Consider the following 15,676-nt stretch of genomic DNA (forward strand, 5'->3'; position numbering starts at 1 on the left):
CCTGTTAGAATATGAGCTCTAGGAAAGCAGGTATCTTTGTCAGATTTGCTCACTGCTGCATCTCCAGTGCCTAGAACAGAGTCATCATAGAATAAACAATAAATAATTTGCTAGATCAAAAACCAAATGAATGTAATTTGCAAACTGCTTTGTTTTGCTTCATTTTTTGTTCTGGTTGTCAGGAAGTTTAGTATTACATTTAATGGTGAGTCATGGTAACATATTAGTCTTCATTGTAAACACATATGTGTCTTCCTTTTTTAATATTCTGGTACTCTATTTTTATTCTAATAACATCATACATCTCCTTTATTTTAAGATACATCTATTTCAGAATGTGACAAAAAAAAACACACCAATAGGCAGGTAGGTTGGGTGCCTGGGAGGTAACTTACACTGGGTGGGAAAGGGCATATTTGTTAATCAGCAATAATGCTTACAGATACTACATGCCAGATTTTAGTAAAGTACAAGACAGCCCTCAAGCTGGAAGGCCAAATCCATGGCTGCAGGTTGATACCTGGGAGCCTGGAAAGAACTACATGAGAGTGAGCCAACGAGTCTAGCAGATCCAGTGACACAAGGAAGCAGTTTTACCTTTTCATTCCTGCAGTTGTTCAGCCCCATATTATTTATGGAGGCCAGTTTCCCATCGACACCATGTGGCTGTTGCTGCTGTTGTTCCCGCTGGATCTGCTCTCGCATCTTCCGCGCCTCCTGGATGGCTTTCATCACTGTATCCTGATCCCCAAAGAGGGCAGGGGAGTTGAGACTAGATAGGATATCTGCATACACAGGATGCATTATTAGAAGCTTGTGAGGTCAGACTTCTAAAAAGTACTACTACTATCCCCTCCCCTGTAGGAAACTGCATTCTCTGAACAAGGAAGGGGTGCACATTTGCTATTTTTTAAACTATACAATAATATACATAGAACACAGAGCCAGGGCAACCAAGTTGTGCTGGGTTCTTTTAGCCCTTGGAGAAAACCCCAGCACTCCAGTCTATCTGGGTACTGTCTACCCACCTCCTCACAGACTAAGGTTCCTAGACTCCAATTGTATACATATTGGGGGAAGGTATTTTCTCTGCCTGTATGTACAACTGGTGCATAACGCTGCTTCTTCTGTGGGGAAATTATGGGGAGGAAGGGGGTGAGGAGTGGGGAGGAGGCAGAGATGTTTGTCAGGCTACCCATTACAGTTGCTGTGCTAATACAACACAGTCGTTTCTGGCCCGCAGGAAAAAAAAAAAAAATCTGTGAGGCTGCATGTGTACTTTAGTGATATCTGTATCTGTGTGTTCATATGTCCACTGCAGGAAAGAGGGGGCGGAAGGAATTCACCGTACTCTCCAGTCCCCCAGTTGCTGGCTGGTTAATGAAGCATTCTTCTCATTAGGCTGCCTCAGTTATTTACCAAGAGAATGACAACCCATTCCCCACCCCAGCTCAAACACCCACTGCGATCCGCTTCCTCTATTCACGACAGTGAGGTTATATGTGTGGGACTGGTTTTCACATAACTACAAAGCTTCAAAAAAAGTGAGAATAAATATTTACTTCCAATGTATTCCATGCAACACAGAGGGAAAAATTTCAATATTAAACTGACTTATTTTCCATGATATCTTGCATTTTACTGTAACATGAATACTTTGAATAAGATTTTCCAATTTTAGACAAAAAGAGGGCAATTGTTTGATGATAGATAGGTTTCATCTGCTGGAACAAATGTTAGTGTGATCCACTTGCTTAAGGGCTTGTATAAGCATTTCATAGCGTGTGTGTGTGTGTGTGTGTACACCTCACATAGACAGGACAGAAGAAATGAGTGCAGAATCAAGTTCATACTGGATGTCTGGTGTGTACAATGCATGTGCATAGGCATTTGAGTTTGGAAAAAATTTCCAGGCTATCTATGGAATTTTTTTTAAGTCAGTCACTTTTTAGTCCCACAGCTTTTATTCTGGAGCTTTTCTGGTAAAAAGACCATTTCTATCCAATATCATCTGGACAAGAGTGCTGTTCAAACACAGGTGCTATTATTTCAGCCCATTTCTAGCTCATGATCTAAGAAATAATGCTCTGCTGAGTCGAGTTCCATAAAAGCAGGGCCTGTGACTCAGTCATCTCTGTCTCTCATGATACTCAGGACAGCAAACAAATGCTTTCCAAACAATTTCAGAGTGAATTCTAGGAGGGCCATTTCAAGGTCAACTCTATAATTTATTTTCTTGTTGGCTTTTTTCCCTCATCTCACAACTTCCAAAAATCCAGCCAAGAGGTATTCATATTCACATGCTAGAAATGATTTAATTCTATCTTCTATATGGATACCACTAACTTGGCATGAAAACTTTCAGGTCCCGAAAAAGGCATCCTTACTCAAAATGAGAACATGCTCCTGTAGAGATCCAGATTCCAAAATTCAGTGAGGAAGATTTACACCTCACCATCAGAAGATTCACTTACACTCAGCACATTCAGCAAATATTCTAACTGTGAGTTTACAAGAAGAACACTGAGTAACATGTGAGAGGACCTGGATTCTAGTCCTGTTTCTGCTAATTAACAGCTGCAGGAGTGTGGGCAAGTCATTTTACCTGTCAGAACCACAATGTATGTATTTGTACAACGAGGGTAATAATACACTATCTAACTCATAAAATTATTGTGAAACATCAAATCAGATAAAATAGGCAAGAATGTTTTCTTAAGCTGTTAATGGCTATTCTTATACATGATTTTATCTATTGAAATAAGCATTTTAGACTTCAGAACTCAATAACATAAGGAAGGTAATCTGAAGAAATGCTAGGTCTTGTCCCTTTAATCTTTAAATCTGTGTCTGTTTGGAAATTAAGTCTCTTAATTTCCAAAGAGTATAACAAATTAAGAGACTTAATTTCCAAACAAAGAGTATAGTAACAATAATGTTAATGCTTATTTGGCACTCTCTTACTGACAACTACTTTCACGTTTATTGTTTCATTCCACTTATATATGTACATGTATTGATAATCATTCATTCCAGTCTTTTTAAATTGAATGCCTTTTAGGTTCTAAACTGCACTAGGCACTTTATACGTATTTTTCTCTTTTAATCCTCATAATAACCTATGAGCTAGTAACACTAGGAAACTGAACTTGAAAATATTAAATAACTTTCTTGGGGTCACATAGCTAGAAAATGAAGGCTTTCTGTACAAGCCTGCCTCATTCCAAAACCCATGTTTTTTCCTCCATACTTTTCACATAGGGCTATGAATATTCCTAGAGATACTTGGCTATATATCTCCATGGGAGTATAAGGAGTCAGACATTATGACATCTCTTCCTACATATCAATAGTATTTCATATATGTTCTTGAAGTGTGTCGTTCATATTTGTTTTAATGCAAAAGTAATATGGGATAAGATGTAAAATTCACATACACTTTGATAGAAGATAAAAATTTAAAATAAATTTTGGCCTTTTGGAAGGTTGCTTTGAAGCCAGGTCCTATGTCCCTGAAAAATTATTTCAGTGTCAAAGCACTGACCAAATATAGCAATTGCTAAGTCTATGATTTGCTGGATCTAACTCATTATCATCTAAAGAATCCATCCCAGCAGGATTTATATCATGACCTTTTCCAAAAGTTCTAATAAAAGAAGATACTAAATTGGTTTATGTTTCAGTAGAAAATATGAGTAGTATCATTTAGTATTTAAGGAGCACTTTGGAAACAAATATCAGTCATAACTAAACAGGTTTGCTTTCTTTTACCTAATTCGTAAGTCTCTTCCTGGTGTTGACTTTTCCATTTACCTAAAGAGGATCCTCTTCCCAGACTTCCTCCAATGGGGCTAGGGATGTTGCTTTTGTTTGGCAGATTGACAGGGCTGGTTTTGCTGGCTGGGAAGAGGTTCTGGGTGGGAGACGTTGGGGATTTTACAGGCTCTGCTGTCTTGGGTCGGGATGAGAGATTCAGAGGCTGTGCTGCTGCTTCATCCTACAAGAGTTTAACATAAATAATTATTTTTACAAAAGACAAATGAAGCACATCATCACTTAGTAAGCCACAGTTATTTTACACCTCAGAGACAATGCCACATTCTCCTACAAAAATAACAAAAGAAGCTAATTATCTACCTCCTTAAAGATTCATCGGAAGGAAACCTCATTAATTTCCCTGCGTTATGCTTCTATTTACATTAACTGTGCAGTTGGATCATTCTTTTTGCCAAATTAAAATCTGAATTAGCTCACATTACAGCTTAATTTCCTAATGTGTTTTCAGGGATCTAAATTAACCTAGGGCATTTACAAAGAATTATTTAAAATTTCAGCAGCTCTGTAGTGCTTTTGTGTTATTCTCTCTGAAAAGTTCTTGTAGCTATAAACTGCCTCTGCAGCTAATTTTTTAATATATATTTTAAATCAAACAATTGCAAGCACTTTAAAAATGGAAACATGGAAAGCCTTCTGATGTACTAGGCCCCTGCCCAGGGAGCCACATGCCACAACACGGCTTCTATGTGGCTTTCTGGGTGTGGGCACTCTTCATGGTCTATACTCTGGTCTCTATTCATGTTTAAAATTAATTTTTGCAAAGACCAAGGATAGATTATAATTATGTTTCACATACTATGCTATATGCGATTTATTTTTCACGTTTAAAGTGATGTTTCTTTATATGCTTTTCTACATATATTTACAGAATGTCTATTTTAAGATACATGTCCTTCTACACTGAGACAGTATTCAAATATCTGGCTTATAACTGTAGTTCATCCAGGAGCTTGAAAGCTAAGCTCCTTCCTTTACTTTGTCTCATTTATCCTGCCATAAAATACTCGAAGTAACACTTTCATCATCTTAGAAATTTAGTTATGAGCATATTTATTTAAATGTTCAGTTTTAAGATCTACATTATTGTGTTCTAAAATAAAATTGTCAGCAAATGTTAACTCCCATTTTGCCTTTGAGAAGGCAAAGAGAACTAGCTTTTAATGCCATTGTTTAAAAGATCCAATAGAATTTGGTAACAGAACATTTTCTCCCTTAGTAACCATGTGACCTTGCTGGGGCTCAATTTCTTCATCTGTGAAAAGAGGGTCTGATAGTAGATGATCTCTAAGGTCTCTTCCAGTACTAATATCATTGACTAACGGGGAACAGAAAGAGAGGCCAGAAAATACTACTTTTGAAGGAAGATTAGAAAGAGAAAATAAAAACAGCATGCACAAAGAAGCAATTATATACCAAGGACTGTACTAAGCATCTTCACATACTAGCTCATTTAACCATCAATGGCTATGACCCTGGCCAGTATTATTCTAAATTTACAAATAGGAAAATGGAGGTCAGAATGACAAAATCCCTTGTCTAAGGCCATATAAGGAGGGAAAGAATTTAAATTCTAATTTATTGGACTCCAAATTTCAGGCCCCTTTTCTACTGAACTACCAGAGAAAATAAGTCTATTGTTTGATAACATAGTGATGCCACAGATTTTTGTGTGTGTGTTCATAAGGAAAAGGCAATTTCTCACATGCACTGCAATGTATGTTTATATATATTTATATATACGACAGGTTCTCAAGCAACACGGTTACATCCATTATGAATGTCAAAATTATCTTATGTACTTAATTGCAATTTACTTCCCTTTGCTCTTAATTCAAAGGATGTTTGAACTAGTTTGTTCCTTTACTCACATCTAAATAATAGGGATATATATGGTAGGTGTTCACTTAATTTTCTCCACGTTTCTTTTATTTGGGGCTCACTGAGCTTCTAAAACATCTAAATTTAAAGTATTGATCAAATTTGGAACATTTTCAGTCATTACTTCTTCAAATACAATTTTCTCTTTCTTCCTTTTCTTTATGGGCCTCCAACTGCATACTTTAGTCTATTCCATGTTGCCCCACAGTACTGACCAGTCTTTTTTGTATGCCTTTCATTTGGGATAGTTATATTGTTATGTCCTCAAGTTCAGGAGTTTATTACATCTTTTTCAACTTTGAAATACTCTAATTTTTTACTTAGTTTTATAATTCAGTAACTGCCACTTTAACCAATAATACCACTGGGCATGGCTAGCACCTACGAACTCCCAATTAAGTGAATCCCTTTCCACCATGGTAGAACTCTTGGTCCTCACAGCCTGCCCTGTCCTAACAACTTCGTGCTAACCAAACCTGGGAGTAGGGGAAATAACAATAGCCCTAGGCCAGAATGTCACAGACCCCCACTATTCTTACATATAAAAGGCATAAATATTTTCTCAGATTGTATATAACTTTGGTCATTTTTAAGAATGCCAAAATGACTGTTTTTGTCAGTTTTGTCCAGCTTCATAGATGAGATTTTAGGAAAGCAGATGCTTATCTCATTTGGCGCTAGTTGGAAGTCTCTTATAATAGTTGTTTTTACTTTCTGATCTATTAATTCTATCATTTGTGTCATTTTGGGCCTGTTTCTATTGATTGATTTTTCTCATTATTCATATTTTTTGCTGCTTTGCAAGCCTGATGTTTATTGAACGGATGCTACACATTGTGAATTTTACCTTCTGGGGTGATGAAGTTTATGTATTTAAATATTTGAAAACTTTGTTCTGAGACACAGAACAATTTGATCCTTTTCTCGACTTACTTCTAAGCATTGTTAGGCAAGGTCAGAACAGCCACTAAGTAGGGGTAATTTGTCCCCACTAGTGAGGTAATACCCTTCTGGGGACTCTACGTGATGCTCCATGTGTCAGGAGATCTTTCCACTCTGGCTATTTCTGGTCCTTTGTGAATCTTGCAGCTGTTTTGTTTGCTACATTCTGGTGTTTCCCCTTACCTCAGGTAGTTTCTCACATGCATGAGCTGATCAGTACTCAGCTAAATACTCAGGGGGAGCCTTTTGCAGATCTTCAGCATTCTTTCTCCATGCAGCTTGCTCCTCTCTGGTACTCTGTCTCACAAATTCCATCTGCATTAGCATCCCTAAACTCTGAACTCTGTCTCTCTACTCAGGGAGCCTATGAAGCTTCCTGCATAGTTGCCTGGAAACTTCCTTCCAATAGTGAGCTGCAACAATTGTAGTGCTTGCCTCACTTGTTTCTCTTCTCATAGGAATCACTGTCCTGTACTACTATTGTAAATGTCTGAAAACCATTGTTTTATATAATTTTTGTACTGAGTTTTAGTTGTTTAAGCTGGAAGAGTAAATCTGATTTTGTTCCTTCATCATGGTTGACAATGGAAATCCTCTAGGTGTTTATTTAGGATCTCTCCCAGTGTACAACTAGATATTTCAATCACAACCACTAAAACCACCACACCATCTTCTTCATTATCATAACGACCACCAGCAGCATCACTACCACTGACATTTATAGAATACTCAGTATAATACTAGAGGGTGTATATAAGACCTATAATAATATTAACTCCATTTTTTTTCAGAGGAGAAAACTAAAGTAGAAAGCCACTAAGTAGCTTGGCCAAGGTGATAGAGCTAATAAAAGTGGTAGAACCAGTATTTTAACAGAAACATTCTGACTTCTGATGTTGACAGTTATAGTAGACAAAAATTCTAGGGGGGAAAGGTACATCAGAACATCTATATTTAGTTTTGTTACTTTCAGCAAATGTTGCCTATGTTCTGTCTGAATTTAATATAAGTAGCCACGTTATATACAGAGAAAAAGCAATGACTATAAAGAGAAACATGAGAGATTTTGGTAACCACAGTTCTTTAAATTAGCAAACTATAAGATTATTTTCAGAACATCTTCAGTAATAGATAGGAGTTATATTTTAAATTTAAAACATTTGCTTTATGTTTTGGTCTATATATTTCTACCCATATATACAATAAAAAGTCTAATAAGTAAAAGAAATATTTCCTTTGTTATTAACATAGAATATAGTCAAGTCAAACTACCCAGAGAGATCTCTAAGAATTTTCATGTGGTCAAGTGAGTAATAAAATTCAGTTGGCTCACAAAGATGGAAGGGTAAAAACAGATATAAACTTGAATTTAACCAAGGAACATTTTACTCATCCAGTAAAGACTTGGTTTGGTGCAGTTCCAGTTGGTCAACTTACTTATAAAATGACTTCTTTATGTTAAAATATTTAATACTGAATAGCTCAAGTCACTGATGTTTGATATACTCATACTCTAACAACTACGAGTAAGCAAACAGTCTTTGAGTTGGAGTGTTCTCTTATTCACAAACACAAACTCTGGAAACATAAAATAATCTGTTTTCATAAGTGATTCTGTCTTACTAAATGTAAACCTCCTATAGTAATATCTCAATATTTCTAACAACATAACATAAATGTTCACCGATTTCTTTGGAGAATCTAAAAGAATAGGTGGCATTAAATTAATTCCTTTGGCTGGAACATAGACAGAACTACCTCTCTTAATGATTTTCACATTTTTTGATCTTTGGTATTTGGGATCCACTTTTTTAAAAGACTTTCTGGAATCTCAAAATTCCTATATGCAAATTTTAGAAAACAAAACAATTTCGGTGATTGTATACCATCCAATTATTAATTTGGTTGGTCTCAGCTGTTTCCCTTGTGAAGATTTAATAACTGCAAAATTTCTCCAAATGCAGTACGTTAATCATATTACAATAAAGCATTTGTACTTTGCATACTCCTCCAAGTAGAGAAGTCAATTATACTAAACAATTGTTCCTCTGTTTGAATTTGATAATTCAATATAGAAAGCAACTGCAATCCTAAAACCAACAAGTGCCACCTATAGGTACCAGCTGCAGCACAAAATTGCAGTGGCTCATCAATTTCCCTCTCACCAAGTGCCTCCTGGCTGCCCAGTTTCAAGACACTGAAAATTAGTGAGAAAAGACATCTATTAATGTCCCAGACATTAATAGGGAAAGCCTATTTATCCTATCACAACTCTATGGCATCAAAAGTATTATTAGGCAATGACAACTCATTCCTTAAACACGTATAACTAGTTTTGAAGGAGAGATCTTCATCAACAAACCTTACAGAGTCCAGCATTAAATTCTGTTTTGCACTTCTTTTTAAATCCAATGTTTCAAGATCCCAATTCTCTGGTCCTATAAGTTAACTCCCTCCCTATTTAAGACACATGGAGAGAAGTGCCACAAGTCCATGACAAAGACTGGCAATAAAATTATGGCCATACATGCCAATGAACATTAAAAAATAAAAGCCAGAATCCAAAGGGGGAAAACTCTTGAGAAGTGAGTTTGCAGATTGAGGTAAAGATCTCACAATATGGCACTATTGTTATCAAAAGGGAAACACCTGTTTCTCAATGCTCAATCATGAAATTTACCATAAAGAGGGACATTTTGGTGTTGCTTTATGTTGCTATGTTTCCTGCTGTTTATGCCCAACATAGCCTGCTTCACTATCTTTCTTGTGAAACTATTTTCTAAACCATTTCCACAATCCTGCAAGGCGAGTACCTTAACTTGAGTTACAGGGCTGGTCCCTCTCTTTTCATTTTTTATCCCAGTAGGTGAGACCGTCCCTGCTGTGTTTGGTGGCTGTGGAGTTGATGGCATCTTTGCTCCAGGTGACACCTGCATGCTGGCCAGCTGAGCGGCATAGAGCTGCTGTAAAACAGGGAAGACAAATATTGATCTTTTTAAATGCAGCTGAAATTGAGTTAAAAAAAAAAACTTACCATATTGTTAGATTTCTCAGATAGCCTTATAATTTCTTTTTCATTATTTTTAAAAAAGGAAACTAAGAGAAGGCAAATAATAAAACAGAAAGAAAGAAGACAGGTCTGGGAGCCACAGTTCTGTTCCTGGTCCTTCTAGCAACAGCTTTATGATCCTGGACAAAGGATTTGATCTCTTTGGAATTCAGGGGTTTTTTTTTGTTTTTCTTTTTAATTTTACAAAAAGGAATTCGACTAAGTAGTCTCTAAGATGCTTTTTAGTACCTAAAATCTTTATTAAAAGTTATTTAAATATCAGGGATGTCCACTTGTGTAATATTAATATTCATGAATTAAGAAACTAACCTGAACATTTCTAAGGATTCCTGGAAGAACTGTGTCATTCTTATGCAGCTCTGGCTATGCATCCCTGGGTATTCTGATCCTTCTGAATAATGAGTGCTGTTCCCAAGGCCACTAAGGCCCAGTGGCAGTCATTGTTTACCCAGGGTCTTATTTCTAGGCAGCATATAACATAATCCTCAAGGGAGTATAGCCAGATTGGTAGCAGTTTTGTTGTTGTTGTTTCTTAAGCCAAGCTTCTCTAAACCCAAACCAGCTAACAAAGTGCTTCCTTCATGCTTCCAAACAGATCACCACACTTCTCTCCTCAGGTCCTGCCTTTGCCTGGGACTCCACATTTATCTTCATCATATTCTCATTGCTGTTTCAAGGTCTTTTCTGAAGTATTTTCTATAGTTCTCTTTGGCAAACCAATGATCTTCTTACTCATTCTATTTACTCAGCTTAAAATGGTTCCTCTTCTCTGAGACATGATAAGCAGACAATCTGACATTACAAATCATTAAATTATCAACCTCAAAATATGTTGATTTCACTAAATTAAAGCCAAAGATTGAAAGACAGGTGGGCTAACCTCTTTTCATACAATTTTCATTTTTATCAAAGTCATTCTTGTATGTAGCTTTACAAGATAAATAGTACTTTAAGGTTTTAAAAAACAAAAAACCAAAACAGCAACAACAAAAAGAGCATGACAAAAATGTACAGTGCACAGTCTCCACAGCTTGCAGGATGACCTTCATTTTCTTACCCTAGTCCTCCTTATCTCATCCCCTGTTCTGTGGAGACCATTCCCTTCAATTCATTTAATGGTTTAACTGGTATTTATATCCTTATTTGTAAATCATTCTAAATGTTATATCATTATCTACATACAAAGGAAAATGAAAGTTTCACTTTCCTACATTGAACACCACATGTGCTCCCATGCTTCCCTCTCCAAACTCTTAATGTTAATGTCACAAATTTTAAAATTAGTGTTTACTGTTTTATATTATTTTACGAAGATACTAGCTATGTAGTAAACTATACTTAATTTTATTTCTCAACTTTTTATTTTGTTAGATTTAAGATTTGCCTCATATTTTGTTTGCATAATTTTTATGTAACTATCACTAATTCTCAAACTCTCCATGAAATCAGTAAAACTCTACCTAACATAATTGAATATACATGTAATCTGTGAACCCTGGTTTTTCCCTTGGAGACATCCTTCCTGGAACTCTCAATCTTCTTACTCCAAATCTGAACTAATTTATTCCTCAGGCCTACCTACTGCAGATCTATGGCACTTGGAATTCCTTTTGCCTCTCTTGTACTGGTGTCCTTGTTTCCTGGGTATCATGTTTTCTTCCCTTTTAGTTAACTGTCTCATTTTGGTAAAGCATATCCTCCAAGAGCTTCCTGAGAAAGGTGAATGTGACATTAATTATTTAGGAATTCACATTCTTCTCACTTGGTTGTAGTTTGACTGGTATAGAATTCTAAGTTGAAAATAATTCTGCCTCAGCATTCCAAAGATACTGATCTGTTGTCTTCCTATTCTTGTTACTAAGGAAGCCTGACACTATTTTGCTTCCTGATCCTTTGTATGTAATCTATTTTCTTCTCTAAAAGCATCAGGATCTTCCCTTTCCACTGAATGTTTTGAAATTTCACTATTATGTCCTTCTGTTGACTTTTACATTCAGTGTTCTGAACACCCACTCAGTCTTTTCAATCCAAACTCATGTCTTTGTATTCTAGGAAACTATTTTGATGTATTTCATTGATAATTTTCTCTTCTCTGCATTCATATTTGATAAATGTTAGATTTCCTTATTAACCCTCTATTTTTCTCATTTTTTCTTTCTATTTGCTACTCTTTGACATTTTGTTATACTCTATGACAGATTTTCGGCAACTTCATCTTCCAAAACTTCTCCGAATGTTTTAAAGTTTCTACCACTATATTTTTAAAGATACTGTTATTCTCTGATTGCTTCTTTTTATAGCATCCTGTTCTCTATTCTGTTTGACAATATTAATTATAGGTTTGGGTTTGTTTTTAATGTTTTCTGTTCTCTGCATTGTTACCACTCTTCCAAGGTCTTTGAGCTCTTTCATATTAGGGGCTTTTCTAAAGGGTCTGGTGTTCATTGGTTGTTTATTCATATATAAGAGCAATGTACTAAAAAGCTGACTGAAAGATCTAAGTACAGGGTAGACTTATTGATTTATGGGCTTCAGCATAAGGTAATGATGAAGAAAGTCTGCTTTTTCATTGGGAAATTCCAAATGTCAATATCTGCAGGCCATTTATCTTAGACTAGACCATTTTCTTAGAGAAATGTCTTCAAATTCTTGCCTTGATTTGTGCATAGACTTGTATGCCATCATTACATAAGCCAAGCAACAGAAGGCAGGAGAAGAATCTCATAGTCTGGTCTATCCTGCAGATTCCCTGATTTTCACCATGGCACATCACTCATTCTCAGCTATGCCTGGTGTCCCAAGACATAAACCTCTCAAGTTCTACTTTTCAAGAGAATAAATCTCCAGTGATTTCTCTCAGGTTATATGCTCGTGGGGCTGGGAGGGAGGAGGCAGGGATTGTAGTTACCAGGTTGCATGACATTAGGGAGGGATCATCTTATATCTATTTTCAACCAGTCATCCTGTCTACAGTTCCAACTCTTACAACTGTTCCTTTAATGATACATGATGCCTTCAATTCCTAAGCATTTTAAAGGTTCAGCTCCCAATTGGGCTTGATTCTTTTTGGCTTTACACTCCTAAAGCTTGGGTATCAGCTTTCTCTTTTCTGCTAAGACAGTTATAACTCAGCCATCCATTTCTCATATTCCAATTTTTTTTTTGTCTTCTCTTTCCATTTCTACTTGAAAGTTTACACCTATAATCCTTAACCATAAATTTACTAGGATTTGGTTAAAACCGGTAATAAATGAAAATGTTAATCTGCTATGGTTAACCAGAAGTCAGACACTCCAATCTTAACACTATTTAATGCTTGAAAACTTCATTCAAATATTTTCTTTTCTTCTTACAATCAAAATTAAGCCATTACCTTGATGGTCACATTTCTATCATAATAAATAGAAAGCTTCGTAGATCATCAACCAAAATAGCTCAAACTTTGCCATATGAGTAGGGGAGAAAAAACAGGTGGTTTGTATGTAATTTCCAGCATTTCTATCATTCAGATGGACAAATAAAAAAAATTACCACAGTAATCAAAAACAGACCTTTCAGCACATGTAATTAAATGAAAGCTTAATAAAGAATAATTTGCAAGAGCCAGATGTGCTTATGTCATGATTGTTGCTTTCTTTGGAACAATTTTTCTAATATAACAAGCCTCTAAAGAAATTAAAGTTTCATAATTCTGTATGCAATGACTCAGTGGCAAGAAAAATTCACAAGCAGAGTCAGTCAAATTGCTAGCACTTAGGCAAAATGAGGGGGGCATCTTTTTGGTTTCTCTTTTACTCTGTTGTATCATTTTCCTTTGAAATTCAGCCAGATGTCTTCAGAATGGGGACAGGTCAAGCTTCTGAAAATGTCTGCTTGGATTAAGGCAGTGAAAAAAAGTTCTATACTGAATGGAGTCAAGATGGTTACAAGATGAAACATGTTGACTATATAGTCCCATAGCTGGTATCATAACCAATATATCCTACTATGAGTATTAAAGAGTCATAAAATCTTAGCGATGCTAAGAGTCCTTGGATATCATTTATGCCTTTTACCTCAATCATTAAAAAGATCAAATGAATGTCAATTTTACTCAATCTTAAGTCCTTTGGGAAATTTGAACTAGTGAAAAATGCAGAAAAACACATTTTTGGAAATAAATCTATTTTTTTAAAAAAAGTTGGCTATGAATCTTTCAGATTGAATGAATAACACAATTACTTTTCAGGAAAAGAGTAGTGTTAATTGCTTCTTTTAGAGCTCTGATAATCATTTGTTTTATAGCCCTTTGAAGCGGGTTGTACCTAAGGAAGGCAAGACCACATAAACTCTGAGACTCCATAGAGCTGGTTCTTATGAGTTGTGATTACTGACACACTAGAGAAAGGAAGAGGTACAGCTGCATTCCATAACCCTTTTCAAAGCTGGGTAAACTGGACAGTAGGATATCAGGTAAGATTTAGTAGAATGAGCCTTGAAATAGAAATCAGAAAATGGAGTCCAATGAAAAGATAGAAGGTATTCACAAAAATTAAAATATCCACATTCTGTCTAATAAAACATATGATTTTAGTATAAATATCATTCTATTCAGATTGAAGATTTTAAATTTGTCTTGGATAATATGAATGTCATTAAATGAATAGGTATAAGCTTACAAAATAATTTCTCAGCTCACCCTCTAAACTAACATCAGTTGAATTTGTTCCATATGTAAGGCTCTGTGTTAGGAGCTGAGGAGAATTCAAAGCACACAGCTCTAAAGGAGATATAAAATATAAATCCTTAACACTTTATTTGTACTTTTTGGGGTGCTTATCACTATTTTAAACTCTATGTGTAATTATGCACATGTATCTTATCCTGCTTGATACACTGTAAGCTCACAGAAGGTATGATCTACCTATTTTTGAATGCTTAGCATCAATAATGGTGCCTTGCAAATAATAGATACCCAATCAATAGTTTCTGAATTAACGCACTACACAAAATCCTTGCATATTAGGAAGGAAAGACAGTGTCTATAAATGAGGCAGCACAAGTGGTACACCATTATATTTATTATATATGTGATGAACAATTTTATGGTGTTAAAGTTAAAAAATAAAAGGCAAAAAATTTCAGTCCAAGTTTAATCACACTGTTGCACAGCAAATTATTCTTTTGAAGTAGGTTGCTAAAATTTTGACTAGATAGCTGCGCAGTAACTGTTAGCTTCACTAACCAGTAATAGCATTTCTAGACACCTAAAAACATCTAGCTGAAAACCAAAAAAAGAAGGCAATCCCAGTTACAATAGCTACAAAAAAATAAAATACTTAGGAATATATTTAACCAAAGAGGTGAAAAATCTGTACAAGGAAAACTATAGAACACGGATGGAAGAAATTGTAGATGACATAAACAAATGGAAAAACATCCAATGGTCATGGATTAGAAGAATTGATATCATTAAAATGACCAGAGTGCCCCAAACAATCTACAGATTCAATTCAATCTCTGTAAAAATACCAATGCCATTTTTAACCAAATTAGAAAAAACAATCCTAAAATTCATATGCAACCAAAAAAGAGGCCAAGTGTCAAAGCAATCCTAAGCAAAAAGAACAAAGCTGGAGGCATCACATTACCTGACTTCAAGTTATGCTAAAAGGCTACAGTAACCAAAACAGTATGGTACTTGTGTAAAAATAGACACGTAGATCAATGGAACAGAATAGAGAACTCAGAAATAAACCCACATACTTAGAGCCAGCTGATCTTTGACAAAAGTGAGAACATGTACTGAAAAAAAGGACACTTTCTTAAATAAATGATGCTGGGAAAATTGGATTGCATATGCAGGAGAATGAGACTGAATGCCTATCTCTCCCCATATACAAAAATCAACTCAAGATGGACTAAAGACGTAAATGTAAGACTGAAACTATTGAAATACCAGAAGAAGAC

At 35.6% G+C, this 15,676-nt stretch overlaps 1 protein-coding gene across 5 annotated transcripts in view; it reads right to left on the reverse strand.

Annotated features, from left to right (window-relative positions):
• Positions 1–15,676, reverse strand: part of SOX6 (SRY (sex determining region Y)-box 6) — a 535,498-nt gene that overhangs the window by 78,026 nt on the left and 441,796 nt on the right. For 3 of the 5 annotated variants that reach the window (XM_011956274.1, XM_011956271.1, XM_011956272.1), the window contains exons 10-12: positions 9,471–9,620; positions 3,814–3,997; positions 598–785 (exon numbers count right to left, since the gene is read on the reverse strand). In XM_011956274.1, the coding sequence (XP_011811664.1) occupies positions 598–785; positions 3,814–3,997; positions 9,471–9,620 (522 nt within the window). Of the gene's footprint in view, positions 1–597; positions 786–3,771; positions 3,998–9,470; positions 9,621–15,676 lie in introns of all 5 variants that reach the window. The other 2 variants (XM_011956276.1, XM_011956275.1) reach the window with 1 other exon arrangement.

This window comes from Colobus angolensis, unplaced genomic scaffold, assembly GCF_000951035.1.
Source record: "Colobus angolensis palliatus isolate OR3802 unplaced genomic scaffold, Cang.pa_1.0 Scaffold412, whole genome shotgun sequence".
Lineage (NCBI taxonomy): Eukaryota > Metazoa > Chordata > Mammalia > Primates > Cercopithecidae > Colobus > Colobus angolensis.